Raw genomic sequence first — 25,055 nt, 5'->3', positions numbered from 1 at the left:
AAAACTGTGTCACTAGAAACTTATGCTTGTATCAGCTCTACTTTTTTGAAAGTAAATGGCAAAACTTCCACTTTTCTGAGTGGATGGAATGAAGCCTTGTCACATTTTGCCAAGTGTAGGTTATAGCATTTCTAGTAATTGGGAGTAACAAGAGTAAAATGGAAAAATTACAGTGATATGGGTGGAGGACGTAGGGAACAATTAAAAACATGAAACCTTTTATTATTGCCATGTTCTAATTTGGTAGGGAACTTTACATTTCATGAAGGTTTTCAAACTGCTGGTGACTAGCTATATTTATCCAATGGTAAATATTCAACCAGGGAAATGCCTAGAGGTGATTCATATCCTGTAACTGCTGAAGATAATACAGTTGGTGCTACTCATAAAAATAACATGAGCCAGCTGATTTAAAATAGCAGAAATTAAAATGTTTCAGTCAAGCCAGGAGTATTTATCTGCGAAAATTATTTTTGTCAACAGCACGTTGTTCAGGTATTTTAAATTGCTGTTGTTTAAAAGATTTTTTTTTCTAGTATATGGTGTAATAGAATCAAGGAATTTATTTACACCAGTTTCAATCTGGAATGATCCCAGTGGAATGAATGAGCAGAATTTAGCCCAAGGCTAAAAAAAAAAAACAAACAAAAAAAGGGAATAAATTTAACAAAAGAAATTATCAGATGTTTTATCACAAAGAGTAAAAGGTGTTGCACAGACATGCTTCATATATTTATGTATAAAATCTGGGAAGTTTCCATTTAGTGCTGCTATCACTCTACATGCCAAGAAAAACTCAGTGCTGCTCCATCTAAAAGCAAAAATACTAACTCTTCCACATTAATGCTACCAAGGGCGAATATCTGTTTAATAATCATGGTAAAAAATACTCCAGTCATGGATGCAAAATAATTTTTACAGGTGCTACATGTAAGCCTGCATGTTTCCTACTGCTCCTGTCATTTTATTCTTTGATGGTAATTGAACATTCCTACAGGAACATTAACAGAACACGCCTCCTTCTTTGGTGCGCTCCCTGCTGTGCTTTGCCAGAGCACAGTGGCCCTGGGACCACTACAGATTTACCTTCCACCAAGGATCTTTGCATAGTTTTGCCTTGTGTACCACTTTCCAATCTAACCAGTGGCACAGGCTTTCCTTTTCCTTTGTGAATCTTTCAATCAAGAAACTTCCTGTGCGAGCTGGCAGCAGCAATTAAAGAATCATTAAGGAAGCTGGGAATGGGCCTGGCTCCCAAACAGCGCTGCAATTGGGGATTACAAAGGTGGAATAAGGATTTGGAGTGATTTCTATTGAGTTGTATATGGCAGCACCTGAAATAGTACAAGACTATGTCTACATGAAGACTAACAAATACCTGTGATATCTCAGATATCATAGCATGGTAACTCCTGTAGTTAAAGACTCTCCAATGGTAATGACAGAACGTGGGCTCCACAGGTCTTAAAGGACATGTTCAGCCTAAAGTGGTATGACAAGTGCAGCAGAGTGCTCTTTTGGAGGATACCCACTCTAAAATGGTGTCATAAGGCACAAAAATGTATTCAGCATAGAGTTGGTTATTCTTCCCTCATTCCCACAGCCCTGAAAGTGAACAGTGTGTTTTCTGAGCCTGGCATCCCAGCACACGCAGACCTCCACTCGATTTGTCACAGTGTTCTCATCCCTTTAGCATAATTTTAAAAATGAACATTTCTGCATCATACAACATGCCATTTTATTGGAAATGCATGAGCAAACAAAAGAATATCAGTTTAAAAAACTTCATGTCCCATGTTGGGCTGATAGAACTGCTTTATAATGACCGCACGAAGTCAATGAAACCTACTAAGCCCTCAGCCACTTGATGCTATCCTTAAAATCACTTCTTCAGAGTGAATTTGCGCATGGTGTGATGAACCCCATGATAACTCAAAATCATTATATCCACCAGCTCCTAGTTAATTGTGGAGCAGACTTAGAGTGATTTTTTACTAACAGGTTTTTTATATACTCCTCCAATCAGAATCAAAATAAAAATCCTTTGCATATTAATCTTGGGAAGCACCTGAGAAGCTCAGTTCAAATAGCAAACCTGTGAACACATGGAATTCCTGAACAATGGAGACACAGACAAACCAGATGAAAAAGTGAAATTAAGATATTGATCAAAATAGCCATCATCTGAAGACATGAAAAGCAAGAAGTACAAAACGGTATCATCCATACAGATTCATAGTAGAGGTGTACCTTCTAGAAAAGTTGACCTGTAATCTACAGATTCGCTTGAAACCATCTCTGTCGTTGGACTGACGCTCCTCGCGCTCACTAGCCTGTCCAGGTGAGGAGTGTGCACTCTGCCGTCATAGCGCACCAGGTCGCTTCCCAGATCTGAAAAGGGAGGAGAAAGACATATTAGAAAACCCTCATGTTTACTGTCTGCCAACATTCATTTAGGTATTTATTTAAGATGTTCTGCTCTGCTGAGAAGAGGGTCAGGTTGTTGCTGAGGCAGACATGTGACGGACCCGAACTTAAGATACTTGAACAGCACAAGAATTGCTGTAACTTGTGTTAAAGCGCTGCTCTTGGCCACAGTGGAGAGAGTGTTCTTGGCCAAGAGAGCTTTGAAGCCTCTGGGGCCAGATCTGACTGTGATATCACATCAGAACAAGACCTGCTTATATACTAGCTCCCCTCCTCCTTCCCCCTTGCGTAGTGCAGTGGTTCCCACTTGGAAGGAAACCCAGGCGCGGGGGCCAGAGAGGAGGCACACTCTGACCAAGTTCTTGATTTGGGTGAACAGGAGACCAGGCCACCGCAGTGCTCTGTCTTGCACAACCTGGGCACAGCCTGGAGGACTACAAGGCAACTGGATGAAGCTGAAATACCCGTGATTCCATGCACGTCATTTACTTGTCCTCTCTTCCAAGGCTGATTGGGGGAAGAGAAGTTACTAATTTTTCTCAGTAGCTCTGAGTTCCTTCTACTTTAGGCATAGTGTGGCCCTTCACCCAGCTCAGGCAAGAGCCAAGGGCTGAAATGCAAATAAACATTGGAATTGATTGTGAAATGTCTGCTGACAGGTTACAACAGGGCATTGCATGGCAGTTAAGTAAAGCAGAGACTGATGTCAGTTTTTAAAATCTAAGATACAGTTATGGAATTATTTGATGGAATTGACTATGATGGACCTTTAATTTGTTTCTTCTTCCTTCTCCAGAGGAAAAAACCCAAAAAGATCAAAATTAAAACTGATGTTGAAACAACTCCAGCAATTAGTCCCGTGAAATTCTGATCTTGCCGGATCAGCACTTTTCCAATAACTGTTGACAAAACTTCTTGCTTCCACTGAAAAAAAGAGGAAAAAAATAGCATGATGATTTAAAAAGACAAGTAAGAGTAGATTACTAGTACTAAAGTATGAGCTGATATGTCCCATATGTATTAAATCTCCATTTTTTGATGCTGTACTGTGATAAGAGACTGGGAGTGGAGAAATCATTAAATTGGTGTATGCGAAAGCAGATCTGCATTTTTATGATTCATTACATGCCTTCAAGAGCTCTGGTAGTGACACAGCTACGTATGTGCCACACCATACACACGTCACGCACTCACACACGCACTCTGGATAACAGGGCCACACTGCTGCCAGATGTTAATTCAAAATGCTGAACCCATACTTTTACTCTAATGGTGCAGGGAAATGTATGGGTCTATGGATATATGGGCTGAGACCTATATTAAAAAAACTAGTCCAAATGTCTTTAATATGTGTCCTTCTGGCGTAAATACACCGTAACATCAAACTCTCTGTTGACAGCGTGCCTGCTTTTTAGTTCCCAAGGTCACGTGAGCCTGTCCCTTGCCAGCTTCTAGCTTGTCAACAGTTTAAAGAAACAAAACAAAACAAAAACACAATCCCAAAAATCAACAACCGAACAATCACCAAGCAGCTAACAGGGAAAAAAACTGTTTTAGGTCACACAGAACTAGCTCAGTCAGTTGGAATGCGTTTGGCCGTCTTTTCTCTTCCTCCTGTGGAATTCATTCCTCTGGGTACTGTAATGATGGATTTGCCCGTCAAAAGAGCAAATTTTCTTCTTCGTTGGGTAGACTGCAATTTCTGAGGCTCCTTGCCAGTAAACAAGCAGAAACCTTATTTAACCCCTTTAGGTTGTGTTCTTTTCTATATACGAAATACATGTCATGCATATCTGTTTCTGAGAGATTAAGGAAATATCAGGTAGTAGAGCTGATTGGATGTAGTCCTAGTCCTGGTTGCATATGTAAAACCACAAACAGGTACAGAATGCAACATACGCACAAGTATTATATGAAACTAGGCATTTACAGGTCTGGGAAACAGATTTGCCAAAAGGAGAGCTGCATCTAATTTTATAGTTTGCCTGATACATCAAATAAATTTAATTCGAACTTTTCAAAGTAAATTAATATTAAAAATAATATTTACTGTATTAATAAAGCAAATTAGTTATTACTATGTGCTTAGATTGCAGTAGCACATAGGAATACCATTCACGGCCTAGGATCCTATTGTGATGAACACCATAAAAACACACTAAAAATAGATGGTCCCTGCTCCAAAGAGCTTGCATAGAGTTTCACCCTAGTCACACTTACATGACTGGCAAAGTTTCCATTGTTTTCAATGAATCAGAGTCCATGATCATGAAATTTCAGTTTAAAGGTAATCCCCTTCTGCTGTGAATTTCCTTTTTTATATTTTTTACAAAATACAAAGATGCTGAAAGACTTGTGCCTTATTCTATGAATCCATAGGTCAAAACTGTCGACAATTTAAATTTGCAGTAGTACTTTGAATGACTCTAGTGAGACCACATATAGAACAATAATTTTAGAACTCAATCATTTGTCCTAAGTGTCTGCATCTTACAAAAAGAACTGAAATGAACTTATAAAAAGCAGACAAAAAATTCTTTCAGAAAGGATCTGATCGTCTTGACTGCAGCAGAATTTTTTGCTGAGAAAAGGACTCGTGAGCGCCAAAGTAAACCTAGTCCATTACAGATTCCCAATTTTTCCCATATGTTTCTTCTTGTGTTTGGATTAATAGCTATCATTTTATTTCTGTGCTTAGCCTAGGTCCTTCTTTGTGCCTAAGGCTCCATAAAGTCTCTGTACAAACAGGTAATAACAACAATGCTGATAACAATTCTTTTAAAATAGTCAATATTATTTGAATTTCCATCCCAAACAAACAGGGATAGAGATACCTCTGTAAACAAAGGCTTATGCTTAAATTTAAAGTTTGTACGCTCAACAGTGACATTGGGAATAATAATAAAAATGGCATTAATATCTCATGTGTGGTGTAGCTGCCTCACCTCTATATTTAGCTCGCTGTTGGATTTCAGGAGATCACTAGGAACCGTACACAGAATTGATTCCGACTGCAGGAGGAGGTTTTCACAGCTTTTATTTCCAACTTTTAGCACCTCTCCTTTAACGGCTTCTGAATCAATATAATTTCCCTTGGAAAAAAAAGAAATCAATTTCATATTAGATAACCATCGCATAAAAGTTAAGGAGAAGTCCTTTCATTACACTGGAATTTTTTTTTAATGGAAAAACAATTGTGAAATAAAAGACTAATGCAAATTTACATCGCCCTGTCAATACACATGTATCAGTTTTTTTCATGTAAGTGGGAGTTTGACAGACAGGCCAGAGGGGGATGATAAAGTTTATGGTTAAAATCTGTTGTCACTAATACTCATACAGCCCATACAGACTTCTAAAAATGTAAATGTCTGAGTGATAAATTCTGTTGGTCCTGTTTAGATTTTTGCATAATTTGCACAAGAAAGGAAGCATTATGTGACCCTGTTGTTTATACAAAACTGGCATTATATTATCCACAAACTAAAGGCATCTCAAACATTTTTTTTTTCAAGTGGTTGTTCTAGCAGGAGTGAAACTTTCAAAAAGAACTAAGTAATTATAATCATAAAAATGCACAAATCTGTTAAAATCACATTCCACAGACCAAAGAGGAACAAACCCTGGTAGAAATGACAGCGTGAAAAGTGCACTCCTTGCTCAGAAAACCTGCTTGGTTTATCCTGCTTGGATAAAATATTATTCTTTCTGGTATCGTGACAGTGTCCAAAGGCCAAGTTGAGGCTCTCGTGTGCTCAGGAGCGGATCAATATTTAAAAAGCTGCCCTACCCCATGTACAGCCCAGCTTAAGATGAAAGAACAGGCATATTAAGGGGAGTAGAAGAGGAGAAGGGAGGGTGGGGAGTAGCACTAATACAGGCTATTTATGTGGTCTGGATCTGGGAGTTTCTCACAAGAAGGGAGGAAAGCATCATGGCTGACACTGCTATGAGGCCTCCTCGTATATTGGTAAGAAAAGAAGAATCCCATTCTGAGGGGCAAAAATATCTTACTTTGAAATACGTTTTGGGTCTGCTGCAGAATCAGACTGAGCCCCGGGAAAATGTTAATAAAAATATAGGAGAGCCAGTCTAACGTCCTCTTTTGACTGGCCAAGCCACACCCCAGGTGAGTTCTTTTTAATTGCTGGCCAGAAAAGTCCATTTGGCACTCTATATTCTGTCTACTTGAAGCCATTCTGTTTGATGTTAATTAAGTAAAAATTCAACATTTATTGCTTACTGGTATGGAGGCTTGCTGCAGATTGTGAGCAATTCGTGTTCAAATCTTTCCTTTGAGTGATGTACCTCAAAAGACTTGAATGTGAGTCCTCCATCTCCAGGCTAAATGTACTATCCTGGAGAGTGTGGGTGAGTGGCATCCCTTCTTCTACAGCAAATCTTAAGATTTTTTTCTCCACCAAACTCACAGTTACCCAAAGGAAAAAAAATCATATTGATGTTTCCTAAGGTGGTCCTTAGCCAGTTATAATGAAGATAGTAGTTTTTACTTATAGCCATAACCATTGTATTACCTTTCATATAATATAGTTTCAAATATATTCAGTATAGTATGTCAATAGATTAAGAGTTTCAAAACTCTTTCAGCAGTGGTTTTGCTCTTCCAAGAACCACAGAATTTGCCTATGATTTTAAGAAAAGGAGGAAACGACTTCTCTGAGAACCAGGAAACAATATTTTCTATTTTAAAATGTGTATTACCCCCTTTTTGCTGAGCAATGCCTTTGCACGCAAGCTGGAGAAACTAGTTACTGGACTGAGTAGCTGCTACAAACCAATGTGATAGAACCAAGTACTGCACAACTTTAGAGAGATGGGAATAATCCAGGTGAAAGTCTATAAGCAGTAGAAGGACCACAGACCAAGGTGTGGAAATTTTGAAATTGGTTTCAGAAGAATTTTTGAGGTCCCTAAGCAGAGTTGGCTGACTTGGGTAGAATGAGGAGTTACTGCAGCTGCAGAGATTCCACTTCAGCTTGCTCAGAACTACCAGGGTTTCCATACTGCACTCTCTTGGACCACACATTGAGAGAAACTGTAGAAGAAGATTAAAAATATAGTGACCTATAAATAGACAAGAAGAGTTCCTTAAGATTGTCTCATAAAGAATGTGTTGTACTGGCTTAGGAATAGAGTGGGCAATTTAGTAAGTCTTGTCCTACTCTTAGACCGCCAAGATCTCAGATGTGATGTGTAACGTGAAATGACAACTGTGCTACTTATTTCTTTAGTGGAAGATTTATATTTATAAATAAAACTTAGTCATCCAGTGGCCCATTCCTAGGCCTTCTCTGGAAGCATGCAGAGACCCTGCACTGGCTTGGTGCGCAAGCACAACTCCAGACCAGGCCAGATCTCTGGGCAGACTGACGTAAGAAGCTGTTTCTTTCCTTATTTATTTGGGTTATTTTTTCACAGCTAGGACACACTGGGCTGTCAGCAGGCCAGCTTGCAGGTCCGGGTCAGTGGCTCTTGTGGAAAGCAGCAAGTAGACTCTGTTCTCTTCAGCAGACTCAGGTCTTTGGTTGTCACCAACAGCGAAACACCAGAATTTCTCCTGCCCTGAGAGCTTCCCATGTTGGCAGGAGATGGGAGCACTTCTGAAGTGCTGTCTTCACAGTGTTAAAGCAGAGAAGTCCTTCAAGCCACTCTGCCATGACCCCTCTGACTGGGGCATGGTGGGCACTGAGAGACTTCAAAGAGCCACATACTTGGCAGAGGAAGACAGTGATGATGTGAGACCCTGAGAAGCTCAGGAGTGTGGAAGACAAAAGGACTGGCACCAAAGAAAAGAAGGGCTGCCATTTGTGGCACACAGTGCCCTGACTGTGTTTTAGAAGACTTAAAGTTTTCTTGTGTGTAACATTTTCTTACAAAAACATCTTATGGTCATCAGGAGAAACCAAACAGAACCCTTCAATCAGTACCTACTGTCATTTGATGAAAGCCAAATATGTCACACTAGATTAGTTGGACTGAAAAACTTGTGATAAAGCTCCCTCCGCCCCTCTGAAACTAATTAAGGAAAAGATAAAAGAACTTTGGTTTGGTAGAACAGACTGTTCACTGAAGCAAGCTGCCATTTAATTTCATGCTGAGCTTGCTTAATTACTGCACAAAATATGACCATGAGGCATGTAAACTTGTGTGTATTTTTGAATGCGGGTAAGGGACGAGGGAAAAGTGTTGCCAATGTGGCTTGTAATGATCTTTTGGCTCCCAACTATAATCTCTGAAAGTCGCCTCACTGTTTTGATAGAAGCATCCCACTATAACTAATGTTATTTAGAGAAAGATGTTAAATTGGTGCTTGTTCATACTTTGTTCTAGGAGACCAGCTTTCAATAATGTTATTCCCCAGTTGGCTGCCAGGAAATAATCAGGGCATTAGGCTTAGGTAGGCATCTGCCTTGGGTGCCATGACTACAGGTGACATCAATGGTACAAAATTGTGACATTGGTCAGCTGTCAATGGGACAGTCTTCAGCCAGCCTTTCTCATCTGAATGGCTCCTTCCCAGCAATAAAGAGCACTAGGGACTTCTCCTTAAGGGAGAATAAAAGGTTCAAGAGTAAAAGAAAGAAGAGAGTTAAAAAACACCTTATTTTTAACCTCAGTCCCTGGGAAGAATTTGGAGCAAGTCCTCATGGAAGTTTTTCTAGGGAGAGGAAGGACAAGAACACAACTGGGAACAGCCAGCACAGGTTCCTAAGGATGGATTTTGCCTGAGCAGCCTGATGGCCTTCTATGTGGTGGACTGGCTCTGTAGATGACGGGTGAGCACTGGACATTTATCTTGATTTTAGCAAGGTTTGCAACACAGTCTCTCCTAGTGTTGAACAGAAATCGGGATGATATGGACCGGATGGATGAACTGTAAGGTGGGTGAAAAACTGACTGGCCATCAGCTCAAAGGCTAGAAGTCTAACAAGTGGCATTCCTCAATGGCTGATACTGGGACCAATACTGCTTAAAATTTTTATCAGCAACCTGGACAAAGGAACAGGGTGTGCCGTCCTTGCACTTTCAGATGACATCAAATTCAGGAAAATGACTAAAATATTGGAAGACAGGACCACTGCTTAGAGTGACTGTGGCAAGCTGGAGGAGTCGGCCAGCAGGAAGCCCGTAAATTCAACAAAGACAGATGTAAAGTTCTGCACCGGGGGTAGAATAACCCCGTGCACCAGGATAGGGACAGCAGGGTAGAAAGACACTCTACAGAAAAGGACTTGTGGTTTTCTAAAGCTGCAAATCTCCATTCTTGGAGATCTTTAAAACTCATCTAGACAAGGCCACAGGCAACCTGACCTAATTTTTAACTTAGCCCTGTTTTGAGCAAGGATGTTACACTACAAAGACCTCCAGAGGTTCTTTCCAATCTAAGTTATTCTACGATTCTTCTCAAATTAGACTTCTTTCCAATTGGTTGATATGCATGACCTGGAAAATACTGGAAAATGCCGCTGTCACTGCACAGAGGCACTGAGCCATGCAGCGGTTATATATTCCCAGCTCTCCGTTCACCACACACCAGAACTCTTTCTAGTGTTTCTACATAGCTGAGCAGGAGAATTGCTCTGCATTGAGGAAGGAGTGATTGTACGGCCACAAATTCCAAGTAGAAGAACAAACCAAAAAAGTAAAAACCAGACTGATCATTCTTTGTAATTTTCCCAAAACACTTTGTGGAGACAAATCAATATTAAGACAGTTTGACTGAAACTCGGCATGGCTGACAGAGGCTCTGAGGTAACTCTCTCTGATTTCCTGGAGCTCAGGAGTCAGCTCTTGAAGTCCCTCTTGAAGTCAAAGACCTCAGGGCTTCAAGATTTCATGGCTGTCATAGGGGAAAAGAGTTTGGCTGTAGAGAGCTATGGAGCAGCTACACAAAGAGATGACCCCAGCATTAAGGCTGATTCACTTCTGTAAAGCATTTTCATAGATTACATTATATATAAATTATAGATATTCTATATAAAATTAATGTACATAATCATACATTTTCATAAACATTCATTGTAAATTAGAAATACCTGTATTTATACTGTTCCAATTTGATACTCTAACTCAGAAAAGCACTAGATTTCAGGAAATCGGATTCTTGCAAAAATGGATTTAACTTTCTCTGCAGTACTCTACTAGAGAGCAGGCTGTGCCTGCGAGGGCCCCACATTCCTAAGAGATGTTTCTCAGTGCTGTGTAGTCTATTCTCAGTGCTCCTTTAACAGGCTCTCAGCATCAACTTTGCATTTTTCATGGATCCGTAAATATTTAGGCTACAGTGGTGACTGATTCTCACGAGTGCCTTTGTGCACAGGCCAGAGCTTCCCTCAGCTCTAGAAAGCCAAAGCTGCAAGGCCACTTTCTAAAGGCAACTCCATGTCTTCTGCGAGGAAGGACACAAAAAACCCTGTGACAGTAAGAGTTGGGACTGGCCACGCAGACCACACACATCAGGTTCTGGGATGCTGGCCGTGTTTAGTACTCAACTGGTGACGCAGCTCATCGCAATCAGAAGCAACACAGTGTGGTCCTCCCATAGGGACGAGGCAAGCCCCTCTCCCAACCCACCTGACGCCACCCTGGTGTATCTTTGGTTTCAGCTCTGCATCTTTTAAGTTGTGACAGCTGGGGGCTCGGATGAATGCAGTACTGAACACACTGCTCTCTGTCTCTCTCTGCCCGCGCTTCCTTGGGGCTTCCTCTGTTTCATCAAAACGTCTGTTCCACACTACACTCCTGATGTGCGCTTGCAAATAATTGAAAAAACGTATTTCAACATTTCTTACCTTAATTTCCAGAATGTTTTGGTTGCCTCTTGAGATGAACACTGGCTTTTCAAAATGCTTAAATACAGGATTATTTACATAATCAAAATCAAAGTACAAAGAGCTGACACCATCAAAAATAAAGAACACTTTGGTTACAAAGGGTGGTTGGAGATTGAAGGCTTTCAGTGAAGGAGTTGTACAGCAGATTATCTCTGAGCTAGAGCGGTGGCTACACGCCTATGAAAAAGAGAGAAAGAGGTAATTGAGTAAGTACGTGCATAGGAAGTCACTGATGAACGTAACTGTTCTTTAACAATACACATATATTGAAAAAATAAACACCAGAGGTCTTGTTCTTCTTTAACCAAAGCAAAATCCTGATCAGTGCAATACAGCGTTTATTTAGAGCTGGGAGAAAAGTATAAAAACTTCATGTCAATGGTGTTTGCACTCTTGTTGAGGAAATGTTCAAGTAAACAAGCTTCCTGGCCCGATTGTTCACAGCACTTTTAAAGTAAATATTTTGCAGATAATTAATGGAAAATGATTTCCAAAGCCAAGGACCATCAGGAGGCTATCCTGATGTACTGAGCTGTACTGGGACACAAAGCAGCCATAATTCAGCTTACCCAGCCTATATCAAAATGACTGCCACATGGATTTGTCTTTCCTTCACACCACCAAAGCAATAGCAAGGGACCAGAGGAGAAGGTAAAAATCTGACTGAATCTGACTGAGAAGTAAAACACTGTTTACCCAGAGTGTGGCTAAGCTGCTATGTTTCCAGAAAGACACTATGGATGCTGAGAGGAAGTGCCTTTAAGCCTAAACCACCACGGGATTCTGGTCCATGAAAGCCCAGCAAAGTGTATCTTCTTTCAAAACATGGATGTATAGGGCCCCAGACATGTGGTATTCAGTGCTTAGGTAAGCTGGTGTCATTCAAGTCATAGAATCACAGAATCATAGAATGGTTAGGGTTGGAAGGGACCTTAAAGATCATCGAGTTCCACCCCCACTGCCATGGGCAGGGAGACCTCCCACTAGACCAGGTTGCTCAAAGCCCCATCCAGCCTGGCCTTTAACACTTCCAGGGATGGGGCATCCAAAGTGCCCCCCACCTTGGCTGTAAGACATGCTTTATCTCACACTGCACCTCCTTGGACCAGTGGGGTTGAGACGTTTGTCCCTCACTGCTGCGCAGAAGCTGTCTGACCACAGGCGTGAAGCCACGCTTGCCCCTCACTCTGCCGTTACTCCTCGTGAGGGCCTGCTCTACAGGTGCTTCCTGGGGAAAAGCTGCTAACGCACCCAACACTCCAGAAGACCTGCCAGGGCATGCTTTGTGCTGGGGGGAGTGGTGCAATCCAGTGTGAAATATCTGGCTAGGGTTCTTCCCCTCACCACACGCTGCCTTGACACAGAACTGGTGGGACAGACAAGACAGATCCAGGTCCTTTCTAAAAGGACTGCTGTGTTGCAAGCAAGGGAGCAGGGTTTTGCAGGCAGCCTGCCCAGAAGCTGTGTTTAGGCTGTTTGCAGGGATAATGTGAATCCTTGCAGATGAGATTCATCCAGCCTGCATCCAGACACCTGCACCGAAGTTAGTTGTCTAAACTGCCTTTACACTCAACAGAGGGAAACAGGTCACCTAGAGTGGGATTCATCTGATCTGTTTAAAACAACAGCTTTAATTAGATTAACGGTGCTCTAGAAGGGTCGACTTCTCCCTCTTGATTCTGAAGGTTTCTACATGACTAATCTGATTATAATGTCAACAGCTCATCTGCAAGCATTGATGGGAGGCACAGTGGGTGCTGGGCAGCATAACACAAACTGCAGAGTGCCTTGTTTGTGACTGTATCGGGTACTCCCTTCTCTGTGCCTCCCTTTCATCCTGCCTACTGTGGATATGGTTGAAGGACTTCTGGCACAAACAGAGTTGCTTCAGTCCACAGAAGTATTTCTCTTCCAACTGCATAAACCTTCTGTAAGTAGTTCCCTGTCCACTGTGCCACGACAGTGATGACACTTTTTTTTTTTTTAAGATATAAATAGAGTGGTTGACATATGCCCCAGTAAGAATGGGGTTTAACTCCTAGTCATCATAAATCTTACATTTGTTTCACAAGAAATTTCCCTAGAAAACTAACTGTTGAATACCTGTGCTGTTGAATACCTTTGCGCATCTAAAGAAGGCCCAAAAATGTATTTTTTTCTGCTTTGTTTTTCAAATTAAATTGGTTCTCATTATAAAATGCTGCCTGAAGGAGCTGTGAAATTAGTTTACATTTGTCTCTAATATGCTAAATTAATGCAATGTAATTTTGCTGTTTCAAATCAGTGACATAACCATTCGAGCTATATCAGTTATATACCCACATCAGCTTGAAAAGTAGTATTCAATTAGCTATCTACAAATCAGCACTTTTTCTTATCACCACAGCAATTCATGTTTCTGTGCATAATATTGGCAAATCTTGAATCTGCGATGGGAAACATTTTCAAGGCTCTGAAACTGAGCACTAGGGTTTTAGAGCTCTGCTACAAGGATTACATGTCTGTGGGCTGTGAGTTCAGCACTCAGTTAAATAACTCGGTGCAGTTCTCAGTGATGCTAATGGGACTTGCACCCACGCAACTAACAGTCCATTTAGATTCCTAGCACAAATTCAGAAATATTTGTGCATCTCACATGACAACAAGGTAATCTGTGGGACACAAGATGGGGAAGAGGTCCGCTCCATTTGCTTAAAGTATTAGACTGTTCTTCCTCTTTTGAATACGTTTTTATACACCATTGACCGTAGCTCAGGCTTTGTTCTATCACATGGATCTAGAAATTAATTTGAATCAGTATGGCAATAGTAAGATGCATCATTAGTATAACGGATGATCAGGCCATACATTTCCATGATATATGAATATTCGTAAAGAAATCTATCATATTGTGTCAATTCTAAAAAGGGATTACGAAAATATATATAATTATAAAACCAAATATGTCCCAGGTAATCATTATATTTATTTGATTAATGTAAATTCATTAGACTTTTTATCTACTGTAGAGTAGTGATGTCCCTTAAATGAATAGCAGTGGTATTCATAACTTTGTTTGTGGCTATCTATTAGAATCAGATACTTTACTTTATCAGGCTGGTCTCTGAAGAGGAAGCTTTCAGAAAATGATAAAAATCTAATAATACTCTTTGGAGGGGATGCAATGTGACTGATTGGTAAGGTCAAGAAAAATCTTATTTGCAATGCCCTTATTGGTACATGATTTGACATGACATTTCTACCTTGAAATTGGTTTTAGCAATTGAAGAATATGACGGTTTAGTTTTCAAGAAATATTGGATTGAGGATCTATAAGAAAAAAACCCTAATTCAATCTATTGCCTTCTCAATTAAGATACTGCCTATCACCCAGCACCTTTAACTTTTATTTAATTAGGCTTTAAAGTACATTCACTTTAAAAGCTAAGCCTACATTCTTCTTGTGACTATAATCTACATCTGAAGACAATAAGGAAGAAAAGATGTAAAAATTATGGAGCATTTCACAAGCATAAGTAAATACTATACCCCAAGGGAATAATAATCCATTGCACAATGCATATGACTCATCACTTAAAGGTATGTATTCTTGTTTCATTTGTAAAATATGACCCTTGAGGCAATTAATTCAAACCTGACCTACAGAATCTGAACTTCGGTGCCCAATTCAATTTTTTTTCAACTGATAGAACAACAGGAAAAGTATTAGGGAGGATCTCTGAGCTCCAGAGGTCTCCCAGCAGCTGACCCAGATAAGAGAAGGGCAGTCGGATGTGTATTACAGGATCTGTAGCAGTCAGAAAGGAGAAAAGGGCCAATTTTTCCTTTCATAAAAAGTAAAATTTTGGAGTTCCAGTGAGGAATGAAAGATGAATGAGGTTAAAGACACACTGGGAGGCTCTCCAACCATCTTTGCCAAAAGATGATTTCTTAATAGAAAGAGATGAAAATTCAGGTTCAACTTCAGGAGAGACCATTCAGAAGGCTTTTCTGTGTAGGCGAGAAACTGGGTAGTGACACACAAGTAGGGTATCTTGAAGATTTTTCAGAGAACCCATTGGCTTTTGCTGCCATTTCAGGTAGTGCAATGAATGGTCCTAATGGATCTGTAACATTTTTATTCTAGTTGTCTTCTTGGATGAGGGCATGGGAGATGATATTTCTAGTCTATCAGATCATTGGACCAGAAGGTAGAGTAAAACCGCTCTTGCTCCAGGGCCTGAGAGCCAGCCTTTTGCACAACATGACCAATACTGTCTGGGAGTCTAAATTCCTCCCTGGGATTGGGATGGTCAATGTACCTGCTAGCACCACATCCCTGGCACCCCAGCGATTTCACAGGATGGGCTTTTCCCTGGCACCCCCTGCTGCGCTCTTTCCTTGGCAGAAGATGTGTATGAAATACAGATTTGGCACAGAAAGAAAGGCCAATGGTTCCCCTTCATGGGGGAAACTCTTTTCTGACCTTCTGTGGCAGCTTTGTGCCACAGAGTCAACACAGATAGAGGATCTAACACTGAGTGTCTTCAGATAGGTAGTCAGGAACATCTTCAGGAATCATGCTCACCCCACACAGTTTCCAGGGAATTTATTATTTAATAAATCCAAGGTAGACACTCACAGGTGAATTCTAGGCATTTTGGTGAGCATTTTGAGTATGGATTGTTCACATGTAAACATTGAAGGAACTTTAGGGTATTTTAAAATTCTCCTGTAATACAGCAGGAAATGGCATCTAGCAGGGTGCAATTAAGAAATACTATAGATCATTCAAGAGACTACTTACTGAAGAGATAATTAAAAGTCTGTGGAAAGAGATGATCTTGCATAGCTACAGGGTCAGTTGTTGAAGGTCATGCATTAAAAGGTTCTTCTCCCTAATTTTGCAACCATGCATAGCTTGGGACATTCATGGTTAGAGGAGATTAAACAGTGGGAATATATTTCCAAATTAGTTAATGGATGGGATATTAAAAATGCTATAGCAAAGGATCCTCGAATGACCACTTGTTCACTATTGCGGAATCAATGCAAAGTACAGGCTTTCAAAGAGAATATATTGGCCTCAAGTGCTTCAGAAGAAGAAGAATCATCTACCATGACTTATAGCAGAGGTTAGAAGACACTTATTTTATAAACTGGTTCCTAATCAAACACCATTCCAAACTGTGCAAAACTTTTTTACAGCCATAATGCAAAGTGAAAGGAAGGAATGAGCTGCTTCCCTCCTTATGCACCTCACACAGGAACTGGATGTGTGAGCAGAGAGGAGAGGGTTCGGGTATCCTTATGAATTGTCTAGAGCTGTCAGGAATTTATGCAGAACTGCCTAAATTCATACTTTTTTGTTCCTAGTCAGAACAAATGGTCAAAAGAACTCATGAAACAGAAATTAAAAAGAAACACATTGCAAGTATTGAAATATATGGTTCAATAGCTCCAGAAGATTTTTTCACTCATTGAAATACCAAATTTGAAGAAGGCAAAAAGTATTATTTTGATAGTGTTACCACAGAATCTAATATAAACACAACTAGTATGAACGCAGCATTGAATATTTTTAAGACAATTTAAATAAATCTGAAATGAAAATTATAAAGTTGAAGTAAGATATTCTTGCCCTATAGAAGAAATACTGAACTTCAAACATGAAAGCTGAAAAGCTCAACTTAAGTGCTTCTTCTATAGGGGGCTGGCATATTGCTCCCAAAACTTTTCAGTCTCATGGGAACTGCCTTTCTTATGGGGAGTTGTTCCCGAAAAACTCTTTTACCAGTTGTACCGCTCATCTTTTCCACCAGGATGGAAAGAAATGGGCAGAGAAGAGCAAACAGCCAACGGTGTGTCAGCTGGCTCTGCTCCCCGAGGCTTTGGGAAGCAGAGCACCCTCAACAGCTCCTGCTGCTTACAAAAGTGACCCTCCACTCACACTGTGACTCCATCAGGGCCACAATTAAGCCTGAGGGAGTGACTTAAGGGTCTGGGGAGAGCTAGCTTACAGGGAAAGGTGAGACCTCTTTTAAATCGGGCACCACTAGTTTTAGGCAAACAGGAGAAGGTCTGGGAGGTGGCAGAAAGAATGAGCAGAGCTCTAGGAAACAACACTCATCAGGAAAATCTGGAGCGGTTTGGTTTGTTTCAACTGGAAAAGAGAGAGGCTGAATCATAATGTAGTGCAAATATATAAAATTAGCAGGAGAGACTGTTAATCTGTTGTTTGTGTCCACTGAGGGTTAAGCAAGAAGATAGCTAATTAGCAGCTAGGATTTGGGTTAATTATTAGAAAGAAGTCTTTCCAAACCACTAGGTAAGCAGGTAGAGCAGCTCTCTCTAAAGCTTGTTTAAGCAAGGTTGTGAAATTTCTTTCACAAGGAGCTTTAATAACAGCTTAGACAAATATCCATCAGGCAGTGGTCTGCGTACATTTGCTCCTGCCGCAGGAAAGCGGGCCAGGCTAGATCTTTGTGGTCCCTCCCAGCTGTACTTTCCTTTGATGCTTTGGGATGTGTTTCAGTGCTGGCTTTGGTTTTCCCAAGAGCCAGAGTTTCTGAATGCTGACAAAAGCAGCTTCTTGGAGGAGGCTGGTGAGAGAAAACTGAAAAGAAAAAGGACTTAAATAACAATTAGAAAAAAATGACTCGGTTAGCTCTTCTCTCCCAAACTAAGGGAGCAAAAAGATATATAACCTCAGCTATAGGGCTTCTAGATCATTTTGGTTTGTACTGTACTGTTTGTCTGAGTTTGATCTATGCAGGACCACAACTTGTTTTCTCCTTTATGGGATAGCTGGTCATTTCAGTGCTCTGGATCCCTGCTGGAAATAGTTCCTCATCATTGTTTATTTTTGTAATGACTGGATGGAAGCTTGCTTTTTTGGCATATTGCTCACGCATAGGGCCCAGAATCTCCAGTGCAGGATGGGGCAGGCTGCAGCCATAGGCATCCTCTGCCAGCAGTTTCCTCAGTTACGCAGTGCAATCTTGTTTTGCCACTTAGAAATCTTCCACTTCTCCCTGAGAACTAATATTCTTCCTGGAGAAATAAGCTGGAGGTAAAGACTAATGCCAGAACAAATGGCAAGCAGAGCTGGGCTGTCACAGAGGCAGGCAAAGCCACCGAGTGCCAGAAGCATTTAATTTCAATAGAGAAAAATATATTGCTTGGGCAGCATAGAAGTATAAAAAACTCTGGATTATAATCTGTTTGAGGTTATATTCCACCCTTTATGCAGGGATAATAAACTTGTGTACAGCTGCGTTTACACTGGGGCAGATTCTTAGGGATTGGCAGTGGTAGGGGACAGATATCCTTATGGAAAAGGAGGGTCAGACCTGCCTCTTGGCAAATATGCATACCACAAGGTATGAAAAGAAAAAGTGAGATAATTCTGACTGTCTATGTACATGTCTTTTTTCAACAGCAGATTAAAAGGAAAGATGGCAGCATACCACTGCTCAAATGAAAGGTTGCTCCCCAATATCTGGGGGAGAGAGTAAACTCTACAGTGTTCATTGCCTGGAGTTGCTAGTCACTTTTGGACAGTGGATTTCGTTCTTTAAAGCTTCAGACCCTTTCAAATCTGTTCAAATTCTGAGGAAGTCCCAAATATTTGACAAACAAGGTCTGCAGAATCAGGGCCTGAAGAGAAGCAATATTGCATGTTCTCACAGGGGAACAGAGAAAGCAAGTGAATGATCTTTACTTCAAAAGAAAGGCTGCTCAAATCCACACAAAGCAAAATCTAAAGAGCTGATTTCAGCAATGAGCTTTTCTTTGGAAATCTTTTGTACTTAGAAACAATCATGCCACATTACTCAAAACCTAATAAATTTGGAATTTGGTTGATTTCACTGAAATGTTTTGCTTTCCAACTCATAGGTAAAGTGTCTTTTTGATAACATTGAACACCGTGTTTCACTGCAGGGGCACTGATTTTCAGATTAAAATCTGAACCCATTAAATTACAAGCCATGATTACATCCAGCTGAAATTCAGGTCCCGACACTCATAATATTATACAAATTAGGATCATGAAGACTATTATGACCTTGAAGCTATAAAAGACTGCAAATTTGCAGACATACCATTTAAAATGCTTTGAGCAAACCTAGGTCTAATACTTAGAATTCAGTACAGGAAATAGTGTATGATGATCATTAGAAATAAGATGAGAATATGAGCAGTAGCGTAGCATGTCATAAAGAGTGCAGGTCAATTTAGCTTCAGTTAGAATAAACAGACCTTACAGGATGAGAAAATGTTGGAGGTGCAAGATAAATGTGTAGGCAAAATTTTACAGGAAACAGTTCCAGTACAACTAGCCAAGAAATGACATCTCTGCCTTATAAAAATTGAAGTAGAACACACGGTCATATCCGAACACCTTATTTAGATTTAGACACTGTGTATTATCAACTGAGGTAACAAAAGAAGGCTCAGATCCCTGACTGACTCTGTTCACGCAAAGATACCCAACTGCAAAAGCCCAAACGTCTCTTAAAGCTTAGTTGATGATCTTTGGTAAGTTAGGAAATCTTTGCCCCAATAGGTAATTTGGGGCAGAATCAGAAATTCTTCAAAATAATACTTACTTTTGATTTCACACATAGACTTTTTCTTTGATGCTTGTTCCATTTTCCTATTATATCCACAGTCACCATTTGAATATATTTCCTATCTATCACACTAGTACTTGAACTTGCCAGGTAATCTGACATACCTGTATTGCATTGTTCTGTGTTTAGTCACTGAATCTGCATTGTTAAATTGCAACATAAAAATCTTGTTATCAATCAGATACGGTAAAAGCCTTATTTCTTTGGAAGAGGTTCCTTGGAAACTGTTGTTCTACCCCCGGCTTAATTTCAAATTTGTTGTTGAGTTTTGTCTATGCAGTGGAAACAGTCTGTGCAGAGAACACCAAAATGCTGGTGGAAGCCCACCAAAATGTTGGTGGAAGCCCTGAAGTTTCAAGGCAAAAATCAAAGTATTTGGACTGAAAACTCTGTGCCATTCACCACACGAAGATGACAAGATAACAGATTGTCTTCTCCAAGACTGACTCACCACAGAGAAGTTCATTCCTAGTTTAGGTACAGTAATCACCATCTGAGGAAAGCACACTGAGTTCAAGTTGATTCCCTGAGCTGTGATTGTACTTCCACCACTAGGAAAAATTAAATGAAAAAAAAAAAAGAAGATGAGTAGGATAATGATACATCTGCTATGATAATCTTAATTACAAATTATATTTTAGAGTAAATGACAACATAAGACCAGAATTAGGGATATATGGGGTGAATGCAAATACATAGCTCTGAGCGGCAAGATTATTTTTCTGGGAAACAAATTCTACACTTGCTATAACAACTAATCAAATACAAGAAAAGAAAAATAATTTTAAAAATTGTGGTATGCCATGGTATAAAACAAATGTGTACATTTCAAAGGAGGGTGTATACTTGTACTTAGCATTTGCTAACTTACTTATCTTATTGCTTTCAGTGCTGCTGAAAAAGGTGTCTTTTTTACTGCTGACATTTTTTTGGCAAAGGCAGATGGCTTGGATTAGAGCTACTGAGACCATAAATATGTCACTTAAAAACACACATACTACCATACATATATATTCATAATATTTATGTAGCACTGGATTTAGACTATTTTAAAATCCATTTGCTCTCCTGAGTACCACTGACTTGTCACATTAAATGATTTTCCTCACTAATCAGTGTAATGTCCAGACGCAGTATAGGAGACACACTTAGCTGTAGAGTAGGTATCTCAGCAGGACATCACAGGTATGCTCAGCAGCAGCTAGGAGTTAAATCACATAAAGGAAAGAGGCACCCTTCCCCCTTCTCCTTCACCTCTGAAAGGAAATGATCTGCCCTCTGCAACTGCACCACAATAGAAGCAATTGGCATGGCAGATAGAGATAAAAATGCAATTTCTTTTGATAGATTGCTGCACAGCATAGCCATTCTTCTTTCATTCATTACTTTTCTTATTTCTATAAGAAACTTTTACTCACCTAAGAAAAGATTTGGCTGGATGAATTTTTAAAACAACGGGGTCTTCTCTGTATGTGAAATGACCGCTCGCGTCTCGAACAGCTTGGTCGATTCCCACCCTCACGCGATATTCCTGGGGAATTCGTTGTGCCGGAGTGTAGCACTCCACAGTGCTCGCCGATATGCTGGAAGGGCAGAAAAGGGCTTGTTTGTCAGCATTAGAAAACATGTACTCGGCTTAAAACACTTTCCTTCAGTGAGACCCAACCCCACCGAAGGATCCGCTTGTAGAAAAAGTCATTGATTCCCCCACTGGATGATCACATTGCAACAAATAAGCATGGCGTGAGGTAGAAACAGCGTCACCACCGCTTAGGCTCAGGATTCATCTCAGTTTGGTTGACTTGCACCTTGCCTGCTGGAAGGTGTTTCCCCAGTGCTGGCGACAGCCACATCAGCCCCTGCACCCTGTAAAGGCAGCTTCCAGCCTGGAAAACAACAGCAACTCCAAGTTTAAGGAGACTGACTTGTTCTGCTGTAAACAAGAGATAATGCCTTTCTCTTTCAAATCCACAGGATTTACTCTGTGTTAAAAACCTCAAGAAAAGTTGCTGGTGTGGGATGTCAGAGATTTCCTGCCCTGGGGGCACCTGCTGACTCCAGGTGCTGCTGAGGGACAGGCAGAGGGCAAGAACAAGGTGAAATTCCAGGAAGAGCAGGCTGATTTCAGCACAGCAGCAGAGTGTCTGGGATATTCACCTTTCTCTTGCTCTCTCATGCTTGATCTTGGAAGTCCTTCTCCTACACTGGGCTCAGTGGGTGGGCAGGCAGCGGAGGGGTGAAGGATCCTTATGCTTGAAGCACATGAAGTGTGGCTGCGGGGAGCAGGGCACATCAGAAGCAAGGGTAACAGCTGACTGGAGAAGCAAACGTAATTCTACCAGCTGTTTTCAGTGATTCGGGCCCAACCAGGAGCCCTCCAAGTGAGGCCATTCCCAAAGGATGTTAGAGATTGTCTCCAAATTAGACAAAAGGCCATTTGTTGCCACTTCTGAAGCTTTCCAGGAAGATGGAGTTCACCATCTGTAGGGGTTAGTGATTCGTTCATATGTATCTGGAAGCTTTTTACCACCTTCTCAAGGAAAAAATAAACCCTTGATCTAGCTGCCCTCAGAACTGGGGAAAGCTGTTGGTTTAGGTAGAGAAATGGGAAACTGGCTAAGATCTGGGTAGAAGTCTCCAGACAACTTGGCTGGTGAGAAAGAGAGACTCTGGGGATGCTTACTGGATAAGCCCCAACTATGGTTTGTTTGATGCCTAGAAGTCCGCCTGACCAAAGAAGATATCTGCCTCTGGGCAGGCTGTCATCTCAACCCCACAGCAGGTGTCTCAAATGGATCTAACAAATCATTCCCAAAAGGTTTATGTATCTGTCCCTTAGTTGACCAGCTGAGATGACAACATCAATAAATGCCACTCTAAACTATAAATTAGCCACTGAACAGAAGTGTTGAAGATCTTGGTAGTGATTAAATATCAGACTTGAATACCTAAATCCCTTTCTTGATTTAGTCAAACTTAGCTGATTTGATCAAAAGCATACAATAAATCATTTAGCAGCAAAGAATAACATTTAGCTCTCCTGACTTTGAGTCTGACATTAACTAATGGGCTATTGCTTCCCCATGTTTTCCACAAGTGTGGTGTTTCACCACTATGACTTTCCATAATCACTAGGAGAGACTCAAAATTTAGGGTAATTGCTGGACATCATGTTTCTGGGACACAGTGGGACAGATTCTGCCCTTGGTCGCAGAGGTGACAATTCTGAAAACAGGACCAAGCAGGATTTGCACTGGATTTGATGGCAGAATGGCTGCCGAATTCAGAATGCTTGTCTGCCCATAGCAGAGAATCTGTGCTTGGTATTTAACATTTATATTCAGCTGGGATTGAAGGCATTTCCACACAGAGCATGTTGAAGATTCTTGACTGAGTTCCTACTGGATCCATTACAGAGCCACAAGAAATTCTGGCTTAATCCTCAAAACAATTTTATTTATACCAGGAAAAGTCCCAAACGGATGCTGCCTCTGGTTTGGAGGCTGTTCCCTGATAGTGGCACAGAAATAGCTGCTCTGCACGGGATACACATTCCCACACTGGTTAGGTTTCCACCAAACAAACCAGTAGGAAATGGTAACCTGCACCCACTGGACGCCCGCTGGGAGCTGCCGCATGAAGAACAGCTCTTGCTAATACAAGAGAGAGGGCTGAGTGTGTGCAAGTCAGGGTGACAAAAATTACGGGAAACTGGCAGTTTCTAGTCCATTAGAAGCTGATTTGCTACTTCTCTATGCAACCTTTTATTGAGGTTAATGAAGGCATTACAGAATAAACAAGTCTTCTAGGGAACCGTAGTCCCTTCTAGGGACCTTTCAGACATCCTGAATTTCGGTTGTAATCCAGAACTGAATGCTTATTGCAGTATCAATTCTCCGATATGTAACACAAGGAGAGGACAGCAATGCAAGTCTGCAGTTTTTATTTTTACTCCAAGACATTTTAATCAAGCCATTTAAATATTAAATGCATCACATTTTAGTAAGTACATTACCTTTTCAAGGTGCATGGTTTCTCACCAACAAAAATCCTTCTGGATTTTCCACTGTTTAGGTATTTTCCAGCCACAGTTAGCAATGTTCCTCCAGATTTGGGGCCATAGGTGGGAGAGATACTTGTTATTACAGGATTCTGAGAGGGGAGTAAAAATAAGAACAGTGGATTGTTTAATGATTTTCAAAACGTGAAGAGGAAGAAACTTAAAACATTTATTAGCATTTCCATGAAGTAATAACAAAGCAAACAGGAATTACCATACTGGAATGGACTCATGAGGAGTCTCCTTCCAGCTAATATTGAAGCTAATTTTCACAGTAAAGTTCTAATCATAGTGCTTACCACATACGAAAACGTATTGAATAGTGTTTTGCCATGTCCAACAGAAACACTACTGGATACATTAAAACCTGGATTTTTTGCAGCAGGGACTGTGCATTCCAGCCTTTGGAAAACAAGGAAAAAGATGAGATTACATTTTTTTTTCTGGCTTTGATTTTTTGTATTAAAATAGAACCAACTCAAATTCACAATAATGGAGGACCCATACTAAACAAATCATCAATCTATGTGCGCCAGGGACATTTCGGCAACAACAGCTAAAAGAATTGTGGTCGTCTTCTTCAATACTAAACACAAACACTGTGGTGTTCATACTTGGCCAGAGAAAATGATTTTGATATACTAGACAAATTTCAGAAAAAAAGAAGCATGCTGGAGAAAACAAATACCTCCCATTCAATGGCTGAGTTGGTTTTTGGAATTTTTCTTCAGGGCCAAATTTTGGCAGACAACAGGATTAGAAAAAATGCATCATATACACAAGTTTGTTGTATCAATTTAAATATTACCAAAAATTAAACTTGAACTTTTGTGGCAGCATATGCCAACGTATTACATTATATTTACAGTCTCACATATGAGGTAGTCTCTAATTTTGTTTGTGTTAAGACTCTTCAGAGTAGCAGTTAGGAGAGTGCTCAATACTTCTGGAAGGTGACTTTTTTGCTGCTGTATATATAAATAGGGAAGCCATGCCATGATTTGCACATTGCTTTGGTAGTAGATAGTCATAAGCTTTGAACTGAGAGAGGATATTCACTGAACTTCCTATTTCTTCAGGATAACAACCAGAATAACC

The 25,055-nt window shown here is 40.5% G+C and overlaps 1 protein-coding gene across 1 annotated transcript in view; it reads right to left on the bottom strand.

The window, feature by feature from the left end:
• MET (MET proto-oncogene, receptor tyrosine kinase) overlaps positions 1–25,055 on the bottom strand; it is a 68,947-nt gene that overhangs the window by 8,786 nt on the left and 35,106 nt on the right. The window contains exons 6-13 of the mRNA XM_074167885.1: positions 24,257–24,359; positions 23,913–24,049; positions 21,316–21,480; positions 20,349–20,448; positions 11,241–11,459; positions 5,373–5,519; positions 3,195–3,351; positions 2,251–2,391 (exon numbers count right to left, since the gene is read on the bottom strand). Coding sequence (XP_074023986.1) covers positions 2,251–2,391; positions 3,195–3,351; positions 5,373–5,519; positions 11,241–11,459; positions 20,349–20,448; positions 21,316–21,480; positions 23,913–24,049; positions 24,257–24,359 — 1,169 coding nt within the window. The remainder of the gene's footprint in view (positions 1–2,250; positions 2,392–3,194; positions 3,352–5,372; positions 5,520–11,240; positions 11,460–20,348; positions 20,449–21,315; positions 21,481–23,912; positions 24,050–24,256; positions 24,360–25,055) is intronic.

This window comes from Numenius arquata, chromosome 2 (assembly GCF_964106895.1).
Source record: "Numenius arquata chromosome 2, bNumArq3.hap1.1, whole genome shotgun sequence".
NCBI lineage: Eukaryota > Metazoa > Chordata > Aves > Charadriiformes > Scolopacidae > Numenius > Numenius arquata.
Note: the sequence above shows the minus strand (reverse complement) of the source record. Positions and strands in the feature narration are given on the sequence as shown.